The sequence below is a fragment of the Equus quagga genome, chromosome 13 (assembly GCF_021613505.1).
Source record: "Equus quagga isolate Etosha38 chromosome 13, UCLA_HA_Equagga_1.0, whole genome shotgun sequence".
Lineage (NCBI taxonomy): Eukaryota > Metazoa > Chordata > Mammalia > Perissodactyla > Equidae > Equus > Equus quagga.
This window is the reverse complement of record NC_060279.1, coordinates 35162571-35185070: the sequence shown is the minus strand read 5'-3', so window position 1 is coordinate 35185070 and position 22500 is coordinate 35162571. Positions and strand designations below refer to the sequence as shown.

Below are 22500 nucleotides of genomic sequence, written 5' to 3'. Positions count from 1 at the left end.
GGAAATTGTCATTGTATGATTTTCAACTCCCTCTGTCTTTACTCAGGATTATAAACCCTGGGTTAGAGAAAATGTTTTGCTTCACTGGAGCCACAAGCCCACACCTGTGGCCAAGAAGATAATTCCTGTAATTCATTTCCTTAACTGTTTTACACGGAGTCAGAGAGAGAAATTTCCCTAAAGAAAGATTGTTGAACAAATCAAAATAATATTTCTCTAATTTCTATTTCACTGCTAGACTTTCAAGCATGTACACACGTGTTTGCACACACAGAGATATCTCTTCCTTTACATAATTCCAAAAATGTCCATGTTTAATCTAATAAAATACTATTTACTGAGCACTTAAGTGTCGGGCATGTTCTAGTTAAAGGGCACATTAGTGAACAAAAAAGAATCTTTCCTTCATGGAGTCTATATCCTAGCGCAGAGAAAAAAAAAGATAAACAGTAAACAAGATAAATTAGAAAATTATATAACATGTTAGAAATTAGCATGTGCTATGGAAGAAAGGTGGAGCAAGATGAGAGAGTGGAGGTGTTGGGAGTGACGATTTTAAATAGGGTGTTCAGAGAGGCCTCATTAAGAAGGGGACATTTAAGCAAAGGAATGAAAGAGGTGAGCAAGTCAGCAGTTGCATGCACATCTGGGAAAGAATATTATGACAGATACGATAGTCAGTGCAGACTCGAAGGCTGGAGCACACCTGGGGTGTTCTAGGAAGTCCAGGGAGACCATGTGCTGTAATGGAGAGATGGAAGGAGAGAGTGGTAGCAGATGAATTCAGTTATTACCCATAATGGGGGATAAAAGTAGAAGCAGAGGGACCAGTTAGGAGGCTGTTATGGTAATCCAACTGCTCGCAGATTAAGCATGATGGAGATAGAGAATTGGCTATTGGATCAAACAACACAAGGTTAAAAAAAAGTGTATTCACTACTCCTGAGAAGAGACTATCCCAAACTACAAATTAGCTGTAGTAAGGACCTGTGGGTGATGTTCATCCCTCCTTTAGTTCTAACACAGCTCTATCATCTCAATATTATGCAGCTGTTGGACTTGATGTTCAATTTAAGCACTACCATTACACTTTTCAATACAAGAACATGGAATGCAAAATAAGTTAACAGGGAAAATATTTAAAAATTTTTTAATTAAAAAAAATTTTAAAAAGTTGTTATAGTGATATAATTGTTATTTATTTACGAACAGTCTATTCATTTGCCCTTTCTATGTTCCCCTACTTCACTTAGCCTAGTACTCAGTTGGCATTTGATTAAAATATTTGTTCCTGGGAAGTTAGAACCCTTGGAGAAACTACCTTCATGGGACTGTAGATGTCTTCTCTTATCTCTAGGCATGGTAGTACAATAAAGAATGATAAAACATTCTTAACATTTCCTCTCTTCTTCTGATCTCTGTAACAAGCCTATAGCCTAATTTCCTCAGAAAGTCAGGAAGATCACCCTAAGCAACACCATAATTCCTTTATCTCCTAGTTTTTTCAATAGCTTGGGAAACCTGAAATGACCAATTGTTCTCATTGATCTAATGACTCCATTATTGAAGAAGTGTTTTTCCTTTGGGGCCCAAATTCTATAGGCCAGCAGAGAATTTGGGTGAAATGGAGAGAAAACTCTCGGAAGAAATTATTTTGAGTAAAATTGGAGGTTAAATATTGAGAATTGATCCCTCCATCTCACTCCTTGGGTTTCCAACAACCCCACCATATACTAATTAAAGTTTCAGATTATGTTTCTTACACAAGGTGGTATACTTCTATTTCAAGGTGTTTTCTCAAAGCTGGTGCCATATTAAATTCTTAGTAGGTCATTTCAGCACATAGAAGGCAGAATTGTGACAAACAAACAAAAATAAATCAAAATTCAGTGTTAATAAATGTCGTTGGCATTCAGGAGTGAGTGGCAGCCATTATTGATCTCTAGTTTCATAGTATTATGGTTGGAAAAGATACTTGGTGTGATTTCAGTCTTCTTAAATATTTAAGACTTGTTATATGACCTAACATATGATCTGTCCTGGAGGATGTTCTTCATGTCTTCTTGAGAAGATGGAAGTTTGGCTGTTTTTGGCTTTTGGGTCAATTGTTCTGTTTGTTTGTTAGGTCTAGTTGGTCTAAAGTATAGTTCAAGTTCAATGATTTATTATGGATTTTCTGTCTGGATGATCTATCTATTGGTGAAAGTTGGGCATCGAAACCCCATACTACTATTGTATTGTTGTCTAATTCTCCTTTCATATCTGTTAGTATTTGCTTAATATATTTAGGTGTTCCAATATTGGGTGCACATATATTTCGAATTGCTATAGCTCCTTCATGAATTGACCCCTTTAACATTATATGATGACCTTTTTTGTCTCTTGTTCTTGTTTTGATTTAAAGTCTGTTTTGTCTGACATCACTGTAGCTACTCTTGCTCTATTTTGCTTTCTATTTGCATGCAATATTTTTTCCCATCCCTTCCCTGTGAATCTGTGTGTGCTTAGAGCTGAAGTGAGTTTCTTGTAGGCAGTATAGACTTGGGTCTTGTTTATTTATTTTCTTTTGTCCATTGAGACTTTTGTTTGGAGAATTTAATCTATTTACATTTAAAATAATTATTGTTAGGTAAGGACCTACTATTACTACTTTGTTAATTGTTTTCTTACTGTTTCCTAGTCCTTTGTTCCTTTCTTTGTTCCTTATTGTCTAACATTGTGAATTGACTTTTCACAGTGGTGTGTTTTAATTCTTTCCTCTGTGTCTTTTGTGTATCTACTGGAGGTGTTTTGCTTTGTGGTTATCGTGAGGCTGAAATAGAACATACTAGGATTAAAACAGTCTATTTAACGCTGATAACAATTTTGATCACATACCAAACCTCTACCATTTTATTCCCCACACCACATTTCATGTTTTTGATGTCATGAATTACATCTTTTTATGTTGTTTATCCATTAACAAATTATTGTATATATGGTTATTTTTATGGTTTTGTCTTTTAAACTTTATACCAGAGGTAAGTAATTAACATACTGCCACATTACAGTATTAGAGTATTCTGGATTTGACTATATACTTACATTTACCAGTGTATTTTATATTTTCATATGTTTCACGTTAATAATTAGGATCCTTTCATTTCAACTTGAACTCTTTTAGGCATTTCTTGTAAGGCAGGTCTAGTGGTGATGAAATCCCTCAACTTTTATTTTTCTGGAAACATCTTTCTCTCTCCTTCATTTCTGAAAGACGGCTTTGCTGGGTAAAGTATTCCTGGTTGTCAGTTTTGTTCTTTCAGCACTTAAGTATATCATCTACTTTCTTACTGCCCTCCAAAGTTTCTGCTGAGAAACCTCACGCCTGGCATGGCAACTGACAATTGGGAGAGAACTCAAAACCTGGAGCTTCTTCCTGAAAAGAGAAGTGTTCATACCCCATATTGAGCACTCCAACTTTTAAAACCTGAGAGACAAGCCCCCAAAACATCTAGTTTTTAAGATCAGTGGGGCTTGTTCCTGCAAGACCCACAGTGCTGTGCTGAACCAAGGAACGGCTCTTAAAGGCCCCTTGCACAGACCCACCTACACCAAGGCACAGTGCAGAAGTGACTCTTTGAAAAGTGCCCAGACTTTATGTGAAAGAGATTCATTTCTTAATTTTAAAGCATTGGTCTGAGGGTCATGGGCCTGCCGGGATACTCCTTGGGGTCAAAGACTGGTGAGTGCCATCTTCCTGCTCTCCTGGTGCCTTGCTAAAGCCAGGGAATTAGCATCATATTTGGTTATTTTTCTTTTTGTTTCCATTTCTTTCTTTTTTTCTCTTTTTTTCAAGGGTGCCATTCTTGCACTCCCCCTCTGCCTCACTCCAGCCAGTGAGATCCATCTTTGCGCTCTCCCTCTGCTGCATTCCAGAGCAGCACTATCTCCCAGAGGGGAACTTTTACACATGTCTGGTGCCCCAGTTTTTACATCTGGTGACCCAGTTTTTGCAGCTGTACCCAGGGGATGCCCTTGATCACCTAGCTCTGGAGGCCAAGGTGGCTTGTGTTCCTGGGTCCCATGGAACTGTAACAATGGGAGACACAGTTCTTGACAGATTACCACTCCCAGGGCACTGCACAGATAGCCGACTGAAACAAACCCCTAGCCTTTTAGAGAAAGAGGCCTGTTTACTTGTCCAGGAGTTGTGGCCTAAGGAGAAATCTTGTGGTTTGACACATTATAGAGGCCTACAGAGGTGTTCTCAGGGAATGGAGGCTAGGGAACGAAATCTTTGCCTTCTTTCTCTGCCTTGCTTCAGCTTGCTGGTATCTTCCAGAAAGGTACTTATAACCTTATTTGGCTCCCTGATTTTTGCAGCTGCTGCTAGGGGCCACCTCTACATCACTTGGCTCTGGTGACCAATGAGGCTTGTCCTCATGGGTCCCACAAAACTGTATCCAATACAGAAAGAGCTCTTAACAGCTACCACCACCAGGACACAGCAAGAAGCAACAGACCTAGGAGCTCAATCTTTCTGTGAAAGAGGCCTGTTTGCTTATCATTATAGCTTCAGCCTGAGGGGCAGGCTTCAAATTAAACACACATTTAAAGGCTGACTGTTCACTTTTCCTTAGACCTCAGTGATCAGACACTAGCTTTGCACTCTCCCTTTGCCATTCTCCAGAGAGCCAGCATCTCTCAGAGGGGAGCTCTTATATGTGTCTGGCACACCAGTTTTTATGTCTGGTGCCTGTTTTTTTGGCTACTGCCCAGGGGATACCCCTTTATTTGCCAGGTTCTGGTGGCCAGAGGGGCTTGCATTCCCAGGCAGGTCAGCATTCCCTGGGCAATGCATAGACATCAGACTGAAACACATCTCCAGTCTTTCTGTGAAAAAAAAGCCTAGGGCTTTGGCCTTAGGGGAAAGCTTAAGGTTAGACACACATTTAGATGCTACAGAGGTGCTCTTAGGGAATGGAGGCCAGAGGATGCCATCTTTGCACTTCCCTCTGCCTCACTACAGCTTGCCAGTTTCTTCCAGAAAGGAGCTAAGGAATACACAAGATAAAAAGATGCAAAATGTGACATCAAAAACATAAAATGTGAGAGATGGAGAGTAAAAATATAAGGCTTTAGAATGCATTCAAACTTAAGTTGTCACCAACTCAAAAAAAGACTATTATAAATATAAATTGGTATATATAAGCCCTATGGTAACCACTAAGCAAAAATCTACAGTAGAAACACAAAAGACAATGAGAATGGACTCTGAGCATATCCCTTGAGAAAGTCATCAAACCACAAAGAAAGAGAACAAAAGAAGAAGGAAGGAACAGAGGAACTACAAAACAGCCAGAAAACGATTAACAAAATGGCAACAAGTACCTACCTATCAGTAATTGTTTTAAATGTAAATGGACTAAATTATCCAATCAAAAGAGACAAAGTGGCAGAATAGATTAAAAAAAAAAAAAAGCAAGATCCATGTATATGTTGCCTGTAAGAAATTCACTTCAGGCATAAGGACATATGTAGAGCAAAAGTGACGGGATGAGGAAAGATATACCATGCCAATGGAAACCAAAAGAAAGCTGAAGTAGCTATACTTATGTCAGACAAAGTAGACTTTAAAACAAAGACTGTAATAAGAAACAAAGAAGGGCATTACATAATGATAAAGGGGTCAATTCAACAAGAGAATATAACATTTATAAACATATATGCACCCAACATAGGAACATCTAAATATGTAAGTAAATATAAACAGACTTAAAGGGAGAAATAGAGAACAATACAATAATAGTAGGGGACTTTAATACCCCACTTACATCAACAGATAGAACATCCATACAAAATCAATAAGGAAACATCAGCTTTAAATGACACATTAGACCAGATAGACTTAATAGATAAATACAGAGAAGTCCATCCAAAGTGACAGAATATACATACTTCATAAGTGCACATAAAACATTCTCCAAAGTAAAGCCACAAAACAAGTCTTAACAAATTTAAGAAGATTAAAATTGTATCAAGCATCATTTCTGACCACAATTGTATGAAAATAGAAATTAATTACAAGAACAAACCTAGAAAAAGCACAAATATGTGGAGACTAAACCACATGCCACTGAATAACCAATGGGTCAATGAAGAAATCAAAAGAAAAATTAAAAAATACCTTGAGACAAACAAAAATGGGACTACAATATATCAAAACTGATGGAATGCAGCAAAAGAAGTTCTAAGAGGGAAGTTCAAAGCTATAAATTCCTACCTCAGGAAACAAGAAAAAATCTCAAATAAATGATCTAACTTTACACCTCAAGGAACTAGAAAAAGAACAAATGACACCCAAAATTAGTATAAGGAAGAAAATAATAAAGATCAGAGCAGAAAGAGATGAAATAGAGACTGAAAAAACAATAGAAAAGATCAATGAAATCAAGATCTGGCTCTTTGAAAAATAAACAAAATTAACAAGCTGTTAGCTAAGTTCAAGAGGAAAAAGAGAGAGGGCAAAGATATATAAACTCAAAAATGAAAGAGCAGGCATTACAACCACAGAAATACAAAGGATCATAAGAGATTTTGATGCCAAAAAATTCTATGCCAAAAAATTGGACAACCTAAAAAACATTATAAATTCCTAGAAAGATACAACCTTTCAAGATCGAATCATGAAGAAACATAAAATCTATACAGACCAATTACTAATAAGGAGATTGAATCAGTAATTTAAAAACTCCCTACAAACAAGTCCTGGACCAAATGACTTCGCTGGTGAATTCTACCAAACATTCAAAGAATTAATGTCAATTTTTCTCAAATTCTTCCAAAAAATAGAAGAGGATGGAATACTTCCAAACTCATTTTATAGGGCCAGTATTACCTTGATACCAAAACCAAACCAAAATATCACAAGAAAGGAAAATTACAGGCCAATATCCCTGACGAACATAGATGCAAAAATCCTCAATAAAATATTAGCAAATTGAATTCAACAATATATTAAAAGGATCATACACTATGATCAAGTAATATATATTCAAGGGAATCAAGGATGGTTCTACACCCACAAATCAATCAACATGACACACTACATTAACAAAATGAAAGATAAAAATCATACGATCATCTCAATAGATGCAGGCAAAGCTTTTCACAAAACTCAACATCCATATATAATAATAACTCTAAACAAAAGTGGGTACAGAGGGAACATACCTCAACATAATAAAGGCCACATATGACAAACTCACAGCTAATATCATACTCAGTAGTGAAAAGCTGAAAACCCTTCTTCTAATATCAGAAACAAGACAAAGATATCCACTCTTGCCATTTTTATTTAACGTAGGGTTGAAAGTCCTAGCCAGAGCTATTAGACAAGAAACAACAATAAAATGCATCCAAACTGGAAAGGAAGAAGTAAAACTGTCAGTATTCATGGGTGACATGATACTAGACATAGAAAATCCTAGACCCCCAGCAAAAAAGTGTTACAACCAATAAATGAATTCAGTAAAGTTGCAGGATACAAAATCAATATACAGAAATCTCTTGTATGTCTATACACTAATGATGATATACTAGAAAGAGAAATTAAGAAAATAATCCCATTTACAGTTGCATCAAAAAGAATAAAATATCTAGGAATCAATTTAACCAAGGAAATGAAAGAGACCTATACACCAAAAACTATAGGATATTGATGAAAGAAATTGAAGAAGGCAGAAAAAAATGGAAAGATATTCTGGAATCATGGAATGGAAGAACTAATATTTTTAAAATGTGTATACTATCCAAAGTTATCTATAGATCCAATGTGATCTCTATTAAAATTTCAATGGCATTTTTCACAGGACTAGAATAAACAAGTCTAAAATTTGTATGGAACCACAAAAGACCTCAAATGGCCAAAGCAATATTGAAAAGGAAGGATAAAGTTCCATGGTTTCAAACTATGTTACAAATCTACAGTGGTTAAAACAGTATGGCATTAACATAAAAACAGATGCATGGATCAATGGAACAGAATAGAGAACCCAGAAATAAACCCTGCATATATAGTCAATTAATTTATGACAAAGGAGACAAGAATATACAACAAGGAAAGGGCAGTCTTTTCAACAAACGATTTGGGGAAAACTGGACAGCAACATGCAAAAGAATGAAACTGGAACACTATCTTACACCATGCACAAAAATTAACTCAAAATGAATTAAAGACTTGAGTATAAGACCTGAAACCATAAAACTCCTAGAAGAAAACATAGGCAGTATGCTCCTTGATGTCAACTTGGCAATGATATTTTGGATTTGACACCAAAAGCAAAGGCAACAAAAACCAAAAATACAGCAGTGGTACTACACAAAACTAATAAGTTTCTGCACAGGAAAGGAAACCATCAACAAAACGAAACAGCAACCTACTGAATGGGAAAAAATTGCAAATTACGTACTTGATAAGGGGTTAATATTCAAAATATGTAGAGAACACATACAGCTCCTTAGCAAAAACAACAACAACAACAACTGATTAAATAATGGGCAAAAGATACGAACAGGTATTTTTCCAAAGAAGACATATAGATAGTCAACAGGTACGTGAAAAGGTGCTCAAAAACACTAATCATCAGGGAAACGCAAAACAAAACCACAGTATCACCTCACATTTGTTAGAATGGCTATTATCAAAAAGACAAAAATAATCCTAGTGAGGATGTGAAAAATAGGAACCCTTGTGGGAATGTACTCTTCTTGGGAATGTAAATTGGTACAGTCGCTATAGAACAGTATGGAAGTTCCTCAAAAAAATTAAAACTAGAGCTACCATATGATCCTGCAACTCCCCTTCTGAGTATTTATCTGAAGAAAGTGAAAATACTAACTTGAAAAGATATGTGCAGCCTCATGTTCTTTACAGCATTATTTACAATAGCCAAGGTATGGAAACAACCTAAGTGTCCATCAATGGGTGAATGGATAAAGAAAATGTGTTATATATATATATACAATGGAATACTATTCAACTATAAAAAAAGAATGAAATCTTGACATTTTCAACAATATGTATGGATATTAAGGGCATTCTGTTATGTGAAATAAGTCAGGCAGAGAAGACAAATACCATATGATCTCATTTATGTGGAATCTAAAACAAAACCAAAAGTAAAAGAAAAAACAAAGCTCAAAGATACAGGGAATAGAGATTGGTGGTCGCCTAAGGTGGAGGGTGGCAAGTGGGTGGAATGGGTTAAGGGAGTAAAAAGGTACAAAATAAAGGTAGGGTTATAAAATCAATGCATGGGGATGTAACGTACATCATGGTAACTAGAGCTCGTAATACTGTACTGAATGTTTGAAAGTTGCTAAGAAAGTAAATTTTAAAAGTTCTAATCACACATAAAAATATTGTAACTGTGTATGGTGATGGATGTTAACTAGACTTATTGTGGTGATCATTTCACAATACATACAATTATCAAATCATTATGGTGGACACTTGAAACTAATATAACATTGTATGTCAATTATACCTGAATAAAAAAAAACCTGTTTCATGATAGAATTAAGAACTAAGTATATGCTTTTGGAATGAATAAATATGCAAATAGCGTCTCCAGGCCCTCCAACTGAGTACTTCCACACTGGATTGCATCCCCCAGATTTGCTTTTGCTGTTGTCACTGCTGGACCTACACCAGTCCATTGCTCTGTCACTTCGAAAAACATATTCTTCTCCTTTGGAATAGAGGCTGGAGTGCAAGGTAGAAAAGCATGGGAATTCTTGCCTCCAAGCAAAGGATGAAAATCAGGAACTACAGGAGATGCCCATGGGAGAGGGTTAACAGTGTCCAGCATCTTCTAGATTTTTAACGAGTTACCTCACTGGGGCATATAAAATAGGAAACTAGCAAATTCCCCTAGTCTATTGCATGGTTTATCTTTTGGCAAAAGAGCTGTGAGGTCAATTTTCCCCCTGGATCGTAGTTTCTAATTGAGGGAAGGCAGGACCTGTTTCAGGAGGAATATGGTAATGACTCCCTAGGGTGCTGGGTAGAAAAATTACCAATTACCACTAATGTTCATAACCAGAGAAATGCCTATTAATAATACTCATCAAGGTTTAGCTGGGTCAGTCCATTCAGAAGAGACACAATGAGCTCTGTTCAGGGAATATGATGGTGAGTTTTTTGTTACTGGTGGTTTTTGTTAACTGTAAAATTTTAAGAGAATGGGAGGAAGATCTGTAATACACTAGGAATGGTGCTATTTGTGGCAAGTTCTTGGGCATTTCCTTAAAGGTCCTGGGACGTGATTAGGAGATAGGACAACTGGATTCCACTGTACCCTAGGATTCACATTTTGGGGAAAGTGAAACTTTGACATTGGTGACTTGTTTTTCCTTACGTCATAAATAGCTTCAGGAATATGACTCATTAAATGATCTAAAATCTTATAGCACAGTTATGCTAACTCATAGATAATAACTAGTTATACCTTTCCTTTTATATTCAATTCAGAAATTATTGAGATCTTTTTAGAATTGTGATCTATATATAATGATAGTGAAGGATTGAGGGGTGATAATAGGGAAAGTAGCTGGATGGGAAAACAAGATAGTGCTCAGGTTGAGGTCTTAAGATTAAAAAAGGAAAACATTAGAGATGTTGCAGAATGGTCATAGAAGATATCCCTAGTATCAATTTCAAGAAGGAAGAAAAGAAGGAAATAATTAGGGCTCCTTATGTGTAATTCTGGGCTACAATTTTTACTTATCTGCTCATTAATCCTCATAATATCCCAAACTGCAGAAAAGAAAATTGAGATTTAGAAAGATTTAATATTTTCTGAAAATAATGCTACTAAAATAAATATGTGAATTTGTGCCTTAACTTCCTTGCTCATTTAACACCTCTATCAGCCACATGACAAATACTTATGAATCAGTTACAATGATTTATTCTTGTATTAATTTGTGTAATCATTGATTTTCTCACATTGATTTTGGATATTTGTTATTTGCTAGGAACTCTGATGCTCATGGGCTTGGAGAGATGCATGTGAATACATGGTGCCTGGCACATAAACTTTTGTCAAATGAACAACAACATGGTCTTTGTTTTCCAAGAACTCGAATATTCCTGGGCAAGGGAATTATCTAAAATGTGAGAGGTTCTAGAATTTATGTTTCACGAGGGCAGGAATCTTTTTGTTCACTGATGTATCGCAAACACCTAATGGAGTGGTTGTGACTTAGTATGTACTCAATAAATAGTTTTTGAATTGGAAAAAGTGCTACAGGAATGAGACTTGAGAGCAAATGATTTGCTCTTTCCTGAGAGTTCAGATGATCTGCCCTAAACAGGAAAAGGCATTGCTGTGATATGACATGGCTCACTGAATGCTCAATGAACTACATGAAGTTCCGTGTGATTAAAATATTGGGATAAAATGTGGGAGATGGAAGAGATGAACTTGGAGTGTAGTGAGAAACCAGATTATCAATATCTCACCCTCCCCTTTTTTTTTTTGCTAAAGAGTTGGGAACATTATAAAGTTTGCAGAGATCATTACAAGGTTTTGAGTAAGAAGGGAATTGATTAAAAGAAAATTTTAATGTCTCTGCATTCACCACTTCTTCCCAGTTGAACTGTTTCAATTCCCACTTCGCTATTTATTCTCCTATTTCTTGCCACCTTTTCCAAGCTGTTTGTGTCTGCAATGCCACGCCTCTCATTCTCAAGACCCTGTGTCCTTGCTTCCCAAAGAATTCTTGAAATACTCTCTTCCAGATGACCTTCCCAGGTCAAAAGCAGTGGAAGCAAAAATCGATAGACTCCTGCCTTGAATGGATTTGTCCCTTCTAATTTCCTCTTCAGGCCCTACTATGAGATAGGAAAGGCAAACAATATTGACAATAAACAGTATCGTGGATATTTATTTTTCTTTTTAGAAACCTGAATGTCTTCAGATTCCAGAGTTCTGCCTATAGAGAAGAATCAATCTTGTTAAAAACACCAGATATGGGAACCAGGGGGCCTGAAGAGGTAAAGAAAGCTCATTTTCCAAAAAAGCCATCAGTCCATTGTGTTGTATATCGTGTGTTCATAGCTCCACCTGCAAGACAAAGTAAGAAATATCGTTTAATTGCCACCTGGCATGCATGAGCACATGCACACACACAAACTGAAACAAAACATTCACTTTAGATAAGGGCTACTCCTACCTTGTGTACTTCCCCCAGTGTCTTCTCTGCTTCTCTCATCTATTCTATTTGGATTTTAAAACTGCAGGTGTTGACCACTAACTTGATTCTATAATCTCAGTGATGGAATAAGCACAAGGTTTCAAAATGACTGTCTTAGAATGGCTGATTTGTTTAGAAAGGAAACAGCAAGGAAAATAATAGCCAAAGAAAATAACACCAGTAGTAGCACGTCTTCTATGTAGTAGGTGCCATTTTAAGCACTTTACATACACAAAAACATTTACTCCTCACATCTACTCTTGTCCAGATGAAGAAACTTTAACAAAGACAGGTGAAGTAACTTGTCAAGGTCACATAGTCACCAAACGGAAGAACTGGCACCCAAATTCAAGTTGCTTATCTTCAGATTCTACACTTTCATCCTTCACATAATACAACCTTCTTAAACCTAATACTAGGAGACCATATTTGACTGCCAAATTTTCCTTACCATAAATATAACTTTCTGCAGAAATCTGTTATGGTAGAGTAGCTTTTCAAAAATGGAATTACTGAAAAAAATGGAATGGCTGTACTTTAAGAGTTTTTGATATATTTTGCTCAATTTCTTTCCCTAAATTTATAACCAATTTGTAATCCTATTAGCAAATATTTCTGTTGCTGGTCATGTAATCCAAATCACTACTACTAATTTGTTGAGGGTCTAATTTTAACATGCAGTATATTTATATATATTTATATAGTTTGTATTTATAATATATAATTTAAATTTATATAAATATAATTCATGTTTGTATATATATTTTGGTAAAATAATTTAGCCCTATATTCTAATATGTAGAATATAATTGACACTATTTTGTAGAACTTATTTTATTTTACTTTGTATTTACTCTTTGACCCAACAATTGCTTAATAGTGTCTTAAAATTATCAGATGGAAGAGCCTTTTTACTTTATTATCCATTAGCAGTTCATTACATGGGATTAGGAAATATGTTTGTATTCTTTTCAATTTGTGACATCGCATGACATTTTTGTTGTGTCTTAAAATATAGTCAATATTCATAAATATTTCCTGCACTTTGAAAAGAAAGTATATCCTCTTTTATTGGAATACAAAGTTCACTATCCTATAAGAAATACCTTACTAATTTTGCTGTTTAGGTTTCCTAAATCGTTAGTTATATTTTTCTTCTCGATTTGCTTTGACCAGAGAGCTTTATTAAAACTACTCATTATTAGCGTGTCTACCTGTTTCTGCTTGTAAATCGTCTATAGGTTCTTTCTTATGAAGGTTGTACCTCTATTTTGGGGGGCCACAAGTTCAAATCTATTATAATTTCATTGTGAATTGTAGATGTTAGCATTAAAAGTATCTTTTGTTGTTTTTGTTGTTGTTCATGTAATGCTTCTGGTCTGAATTTTAAACTGTCAAAAATCAAGGTCATAACCCTTGATTTTTTGGTTTCTGTGTGCTGGGTATAATTTCTCTGCTCTTCATGTTTTACCCTTCCTGAATCATTTTGTTATAGATGTGTCTTATATAATGCACAGAGTTAAGTTCCGCTTTGAGAATATATCTGATTTTTTAAATCTTTAGTCCTTTTTCTTAGGCATTCACTATTTGTTTGATCAGTTTTAAATGATAGCAATTGTGTCTCATCTATTACTTGTGGAGTAGTAAATAAGCTTTTGCTACTTCACCATTTCTCTGTTCTTTCTCTTCTTATTTTTTAAATGTGCTACTCTTTCTTTGTCAAGTACATAACATTTACATGCTACTTGAATCTACAGTTAAGTATATTTAGTTAAAGTCCACCTCTAGACCATTGGCCAAAGATGCACCAGACATCACTGGGTGAATAGATGTCTTCATCTAATGACTTCATCAAGAAAAGTTAGTGGTTTTAATATTCTTGAAGTTTTACCATATTTAAAACTATTTTGCTATATCTTTTGTATATGAGGACAGTATGTCTATGAATAAAATCTTGGATCAAACCTTCCTTCCTTGAATTTCTTGAAAATCTCCACACTCTCATCATGCATGGTATATTGCTGCCGAGGAATATGATTTCTACATAATTTTCTTTTTATTGTTAGTGATCAGCATTTTTGCTCAAAGGCACAGATCACTTTTCCTTATATTTAAATATAATAATAAGGTGAAAGGATGACAGATCATTTCAACGTGTGATGCTGATCTTTTTTTATTTCAGGGAAGTTTTCTTTATTAGTTTTAAATATTGAGTTTGTTTTATACAGACTCCAATTCTGTGCATGTTGCATCTGCTTTGCCATTCTTCTATGTCTATTATTTTCTCTCTAATCTTTGAAAGTATTTCTCTCTTTCATTAACTATATTTAATTAATGTTGGTTAGTTTTGCTAGAGTTTTCTTCTGTTTGTGGCTGTTTTTGTTATTTTTTTGTCATGTTTTGTTGTAGAGCTGTCATTTGCTGAGTTCTATCAAATATTTGCATGATTTGAAGTGTTTTCAAGTCTTTAGGTTTATTCTTCCTTTTTTGTGTGTTCTAGTATGTTTTACACCATGTTGCTTTGGGCTTTTTTCTTTTTCCTAATCCTTCATCAAAGATAGATTTCTCTCAGGCCAATATTCATTAACACATTGAAAAAGACTTCAAAAGTACTCTAAGTTTCTTTGCATTTTTACTACAGAAAAGACTATAGCAAACTTTGACCCCAGTTTACATTGCTTTTCATGCCCCTATGCCTCATATACAAAGTTTGTTCTAAAGGTAGTTTATGTATCAGAATTAAGTTACTCTACAACGGACCACATTTTGATCTAAGCATGGTGGACTCCACACATATCTATAAACAGAGATGTTGATGGGTAAGGGAAGTGAAAATTAAAGATGATAGGGATAATTCTAGTTACTTAGGAGTATAGCTATGCCATATATAAATACAGATAATGAGACTTTTGGTCTTATCAGTTTGAATCAGCTGAAAAATAAGTTCTTATCTTTATTGAATGTCTATATGGTGGCTGTTCAAGGAGGGCAAACATGAAATAAATAGTTGTTTTCAACCTGACTTTAACCCATCTGTATTGAATTCGATAGAACCTCTTTCTCAGTATTCTTCAGTTATCTGATATTCTCTTCTGTTTTTTGTATATATTTATGGCTATATTACCTGGGGCTTGGAGATAGAATTGGGCATTACTGGCATGGTAAACTCTAAGTTTTCAGACTAGAAATAATTAATTATTTAAATAATTAATAATTAATTAAATAAAATAAATAATTAATAATTTAAAATTATTTTACCCCAAATTTTTGAATATATGATGTGTTCCAGAAGCACATAAAGATCCCAGGGAAAGACTCAATTGATGAAAATTAAATGAATCCTAATGTCCCAAATGTTTTTATTTAGTGATTAAAATACACTCATATATGAAAAATTAAGTAGTCAATATTATATCTATGAATTTCCTCCAAAATAACCTTTTTAAAATAGCTTAATATACCATGAAATTCACCCATTTTGATTGTAAAAATTAATAGAGCTGCATAATTGTCATCACAATGCAGTTTTAGAACATTTTCATTAACCCAGAACGATACTTCTTGACTGTTGGCAGTCAAATCCTATTTGGTCCTATTCCCAGGTTGCTACTAATCTGCTTTCTGCTGACGTAGATTTTCCTTTCCTGGACATTTCATATGAATAGAATTTGAAATGTGTAGTCTTTTGCACCTGGCTTCTTTCATTTAACATAATATTTTTGAAGATCATTTATATCATGGCATGTACCTATAGTTCATTTCTTTTTATTGCTGAATAGTATTCAATTTCATGGCTATACTAAATTTTGTTTATCCATAAATTCACTTTTTCATAGACAATTGGATAGTTTCCTTCTTTTGTCTATTATGAATAATGCTGTTATGAACTTTCACATAAAGGTCTTTGGGTGGATAGTATTCATTTCTCTTTGGTTTATTCCTAAGAATGAAATTCTCAGGTATATAAGTCATTAGGCAAGTTTGTTTTACCATTAAAAAAAAATTAGGTGTTTGTTTTACCATTTTCAAAAGTGACTGCATATTTACATTTCCATCAGCAATATGAGAGTTTCAGTCTCTCTATATCCTCACTAGCACATTTTAGTGTCTATCATTTTAGTTAAACTCGTTCTAGTGCATGTGAACAGTCATCTCGTTGTTGTATTTTCTATTTCCCTAATGACTAATGATGTTGCACCAATTTTCATATACCTATTAGCCACTGATACACTTTGATGAAATGTCTATTGAAAGTGTTTGCCTATTTTTTGAACTGCATGTTTCTCTTATTACTTAATTGTAAAAATTATTTATATGTTTTTGATACAAATCCCTTATCAGATACATATTTTGCAAATACATTTTCCTCTATGTGTAGTGCTCTCTTCATTTTCATAATGGTAGCTTTTGAAGTGTATATTTCTAGACTCTCAGTTCTATCCATTGATCTATATGTATAAATACAGGCAAGTACCATACTTTCTCGATTACTACATCTTTAGAGTAAGTTTTGAAATCCGAAAGTATAAGTCCTCCATCTTTACTCTTCTTTTTCACAATTATTTTGGCTATTCTGAATCCTTTTCATATACATTTTATGATCACTTTGTCAATTTTTTTTAAAGCTTATTTATTTACTTGTTTACTTATTTTTTAGCAAGGAAGATTGTCCCTGAGCTAACATCTACACCAATCTTCCCCTATTTTGTATGTGAGATGCCACTACAGCATGGCTTGACAAGTGGTGTGTAGGTCCACATCCAGGAACCCCAGGCCACTGAAGCAGAGTGCGGGAACTTAACCAATATGCCACCAGGCCAGCCCCCACTTTGTCAATTTTTACAAGAAAGTCTGCTGCGAGTTGACAGAAATTATGCTGAATCTAAAGACCAATTTGCTCAGAACTGCCTCATAATAATATTGAGTCTTTAAAGCCAAGGAAAATGATATCTCTTCATTTATTTAATTCTTCTTTAATTCCTCTCAACAGTGTTTGGTAGTTTTCTGTGAATCTATCTTGCTCCTCATTTGTTAATTTTAATCCTAAATATATTTTTGATAGTATTATAAACAGAATTGTGTTGTTTCATTTTTGGATTTTATGTTGCTAGTAGAGCCAGCCCTGGTGGTCTAGAGGTTAAGATTTGGTGCTCTCACCATAATGGCCCAGGTTTATTTCCCATTCAGGGAGAACCACGCTACCTATTTGTCAGTTGCCATACTGTGATGGGTGTGAGTTGCTGTAATGCATAAAAGCTATTCCCCTGGTATTTCAAATTCCAGCAAGGTCACTCATGGTGGATAGATTTCAGCAGAGCTTCCAGACTAAGACAGGCTAAGAAGAAAGACTAGGCCACCCACTTTGGAAAAAAGAAATTAGCAGTGAAAACCCTCAAATAAAAGTAAAGCATTGTCTGGTATAGTGCCGGAAGATGGGAGGATGGCACAAAAAAAGACTGGACAGAGTTCCACTGTGCTGTATATAGGGTCTCTAGAAGTCTGAATCCACTCAATGGAACTAGTAGCAACAAAAGTTGTAGTAGCCAGAATAATGGCCCTCCAAAAACGTACATGTTATAATCTCTGGAATATATGAATAAGTTTGGTTACATGAAAAAGAAGAATTAAAATTGGAGATGGAATTAAGTTTGCTGATCCACTCATTTGCAGATAGATTTTCCTATATTATTTGAGTGTGTCCATGAAGTCACAGGGTTTTTAAAAAGTGGGATAGTGAATCAGAGAATCTAGGTACTGAATACGTTTTATGTCTTCCCTATTTTTCACAGGTCACAGCAGAAAACATCACCATGGTCACTGAATTCTTCTTGCTGGGTTTTTCGAGCCTTGGTGAAATTCAGCTTGCCCTCTTTGTGGTTTTTCTCTTTCTATATCTAGTTATTCTCAGTGGTAATGTCACTATTGTTAGTGTCATCCGTCAAGATCAAAGCCTCCACACTCCAATGTACTTCTTCCTTGGCATTCTCTCAACATCAGAGACCTTCTACACCTTTGTCATCCTTCCCAAGATGCTCATCAATCTCCTCTCTGTGGCCCAAACAATCTGCTTCATCTGTTGTGCCATTCAAATGTTCTTCTTCCTTGGTTTTGCTATTACCAACTGCCTACTATTGGGAGTGATGGGTTATGATCGCTATGCTGCCATCTGTCATCCTCTGCATTACCCCATCCTTATGAATTGGCAGGTGTGTGGAAAATTGGCAACCGCTTGTGGGATTGGAGGCTTCTTGGCTTCACTAACAATAGTAAATTTAGTTTTCAGCCTCCCTTTCTGTGGTGCCAACAAGATCAACCATTACTTCTGTGACATCTCCCCAGTCATTCATCTGGCTTGCACCAACACAGATGTTCATGAATTTGTCATATTCATCTGTGGGGTTCTTGTACTTGTTGTCCCCTTTTTGTTCATCTGTGTTTCTTATAGCTGCATTCTGAGGACAATCCTAAAGATTCCGTCTGCTGAAGGCCGAAGGAAAGCTTTTTCCACCTGTGCCTCTCACCTCACTGTTGTTATTGTTCACTATGGCTGTGCTTCCTACATCTACCTGAGGCCAACAGCAAACTATGTGTCCAGCAAGGACAGGCTGGTAACGGTGACATACACCATTGTCACTCCATTATTAAACCCTATGGTATACAGTCTCAGAAACAAGGATGTACAAGTTGCTCTCAGAAAAGTGTTGGGGAAAAAAGCATCTGTACAATTGTATAATTGAAATATTGTTATATTTTAGATTCTATGGTAAATAATGCCCTCCTTTTTTCATTCATATTATGTATGTAACCAATTCATTGAAATGATAATTCTCTATAAGATGCATATCTTAAAATATATTTTTTTCCTCACAAGTCCTTTAAATTATTTTTCAGCTTCTGAGGTGAGATCTCAGGATATCCTTCAAATTTCACTTATTCAATTCACTGGAATAACAGAAACACTATGCTTCATTTAGTGCTAAAATTTTCTCCTTTCTCTGGTGTTAGTATTCTTTAATTCATGAGGCCTACATTGGGGCCAGTGGAGGTTCACTTATTTATTAGCTCTGTCAGCCACCACTTCTCTCACTGCTGGCTTTCATGACCAATCTTCAAGGTTTGTGTCGGGGAGAGGGAACGAACAGGTGGAGGAATGTTCTTACTTGACTGTTACAGTCATGTTCTGGCAATGGTGCTCTCAGGACTTTGCAGATGTTGGACACTGAGTCCTTCTTATGCACTGAGATTTCATGGGTTTCTGGAAGCATTTCCTACTTGGAACTTTTACTACCTTTCTTGTGACAGGGTTGAAGCTGTCTCTGGCTGACAGCTTGTCAACTTACCTCTTAACTCTGAGAGTTCTCCACATCTCTTTTAGAGGTCATCTTGGGCAAATCCACTTTAACTGATTTCAGATTGACTTTTTCTCTCAACTGGCCCATATCTGATCTGAAATAAAATTTTGTGCTTCCTTGCCTCTCCCACAGTCCAATGAAGTGCAGACATCTCTCTCAGCTCTGGTACTTCACACCAATAGCCACAGACTCCTACATTCAGATTTCTCACGTAGAATAAGATACCAATCCTCTCTGTATCTTTGACTCTAGGTGGCACAAAGTTTTGAAGTGGTACTCCTTATGAGAGAATATGAAGTGTCAAGAACTCCAATAGCTTCCTCCAAAGAATATATTTCAATATCCTATTAACTGAATTTTTTAATTTTTTTGAAAGTTGGCACATTTTTCTCCCATTGCTTTTGTGCCTCAATTGAAACTAGGTCAGAAAAACTCCCTTGTTTACACCCTGTGCCACTGATGCCTGTTTTTACTCTAGAATAAGGTATTATGATGGGGTTTATTGGTAAATATTGAATCCAAAAAGTTATTTTTTTGTAAAGACTCAAGCCATTGGCCTAACCAGTGGTATAGTCATGGTTAATCACCTTAATTCTAGTCCACACCTTGCAACAGATATTTCTTTGACAATCTGTTGAAAGCAATATCCCAACATGAGATTATCCTCATGCACATAGGAAGGGGAAACTTGCTTACAATTTAAGGAGTTTATGGATTACCCAAGGCCCATTCATAGGCCCAAATCATGATTCCCTTGTTTATGACCATTCTCATCTAAATCATTTCACTCTATTTTTATCATTTATCTTTTCTTTTCTACTTTTGACACTTTGTTATAATGTTCTTTTTTACCTATTTGAGAAATTACTTATATCCTTCTGTCACAGATTTTATATGTTTTATAAATTAAACATATAAAAAGAGAAATTAATTGGCATTCTTGTGGCTACCTATTAGATTTTATCAACGGGTTAAATTCAGCTTCAATGTTGAATTTCAGAAAAACACACCATGGGGAGCAGAGATGCAATTCTGGTTGATTAGGACAGCACACAGAATTTTACTAGAATAGTGCTGTTTTGTTATGCCACATGCATTAAAAAAAATTTGGAGGAGCCATCTAGAATTTAAAGTTTCTGAATATAAAGCATGTAGATATTAGAAAATTAAATTCTATACTGTAGGAAATTGCAGTAATTAAAGAGGAAGTTCCAGAAATAGGCTTTCCACTTAACACCTTGGTCAACTTTCATAAAAGTGACTGAGTTTTGTGTCCAACACTAGTGCATAGAATATTTTCCTCAGCAGCCTCACACTAATGTGATTTTTAAAAATTTTCATCTCTCTTACTTTATGGGTCTAATTTCCTACTATCTTCTTTATGTGTGGGTCTCCTGAGTGATTTTTTTATTTAACTTTTACCTGTTCCTTAGTATTCCTATTGTAACAGCCTTAGAAGAGAGAGATGTTGTTGTTCTCTGTAGATAAGTTTTTTTATTGCCCACATAAAAGATTTGGGTTCCATAGGGACCAGTCCAGTGGCATAGCAGTTGAATTCGCATGCTCTGCTTCGGCAGCCTGGGAGTCACTGGTTTGGATCCTAGGCACAGACCTATGCACTGCTTATCAAGCCATGCTGTGGCAGGTGTCCCACATATAAAATACAGGAAGATGGGCACAGATGTTAGCTCAGGGTCAATCTTCTTCAGCAAAAAGAGGAACATTGGTGGCAGATGTTAGCTCAGGGCTAATCTTCCTCCAAATAAAAGATTTTGGTTCCCTGTGTTAAAGCAAACTGTGCTAGACAATGATAAACAGGCCAAGGACACTTTATTCAAGGTTAACAGAGGAGAAAGACCAGAACTCAGTCTAAACTTGGCAACTCTGCTATAACAAAGAGTAACAAGATTTTTAAAGGCGGGGATGAGTTAGTGGAAATGGACTGGAGGAACTTAGGCCATTTGTATCTGCTAATTGACTTTATTAAAAGGAAAAATAAACTTCCATTGCTTTATGACAGGAAGCGGTTTTATAAATTGTAGCAATGCACCCATCAAAGTTAGGTTCCTACTCTTCCGTAGAAACTGGAATATAAGAACAGCATCTTCCTTGATGATTATATTTCAAAGGGATGTTTTCCAGGTCCTTAGAACGACACTCCTGAGTTGTAAAACTGATAAGAGGGCGCTGGTCCGGTGGCATAGTGGCTAAGTTCGTATGCTCTTCTTTGGTAGCCTGGGGTTCACCAGTTAGGATCATGGGTATGGACCTACACACTGCACATCAAGCCATGCTGCGGCAGCATGTTACATAGAAGAACTAGAAAGACATACAACTAGCATATACAACTATGTACCAGGGCTTTGGGGAGAAAAAAAACAAAAGAAGGAGATTGGCAACCAACGTTAGCTCAGGGCCAAGCTTCCTCACCAAAAAAAGCATACCTTAAAAAAAGAGAAAGGCTATTTGTTTAAAGAAAAATCCTGACGAGAGGCTTTTAAAAAGGTTTATATTTCAGAAGGACAGAGAAACAATTTACAATTACTAGTTCTTTAAAGTAAATAAATAAGATGAAAAGATATAATAAAAGAGAGGTCAGAGGTCTAGAGTCAGGAAGAAGTCTGTCTGAAGTTTAGTCAAGTAGAGGGAAAGGTTAAGACTGTCTTGTTCACCTGTTCTCTGGGTCACTCTCCTGTAACACACACTACTGTATGTACAGGAATCACATTTCCTCATGAGTTTGGGGCTCATCACAAGTTTTAATACTCTTGCTACTGCAATTACTGTAAGTAATAAACTGTATTTTGCCTTTGACCTAGGGGACTTCTACCAACTTCCATGAAATTTTAACAGACTAACTTCTTAGCTTACAACTAGTGCAAAATCTCAGACATTTCACACCAAATAA

At 35.7% G+C, this 22500-nt stretch overlaps 1 protein-coding gene across 1 annotated transcript; it reads left to right on the top strand.

Annotated features, from left to right (window-relative positions):
• The first annotated feature begins 18009 nt into the window (after nt 1–18009).
• On the top strand, nt 18010–18977 carry LOC124249304 (olfactory receptor 10R2). The gene has a single exon (XM_046680177.1). The coding sequence runs from the start codon at nt 18051–18053 to the stop codon at nt 18975–18977; it is 927 nt and encodes a 308-aa protein (XP_046536133.1). The 5' UTR covers nt 18010–18050.
• The last annotated feature ends 3523 nt before the right edge of the window (nt 18978–22500 follow it).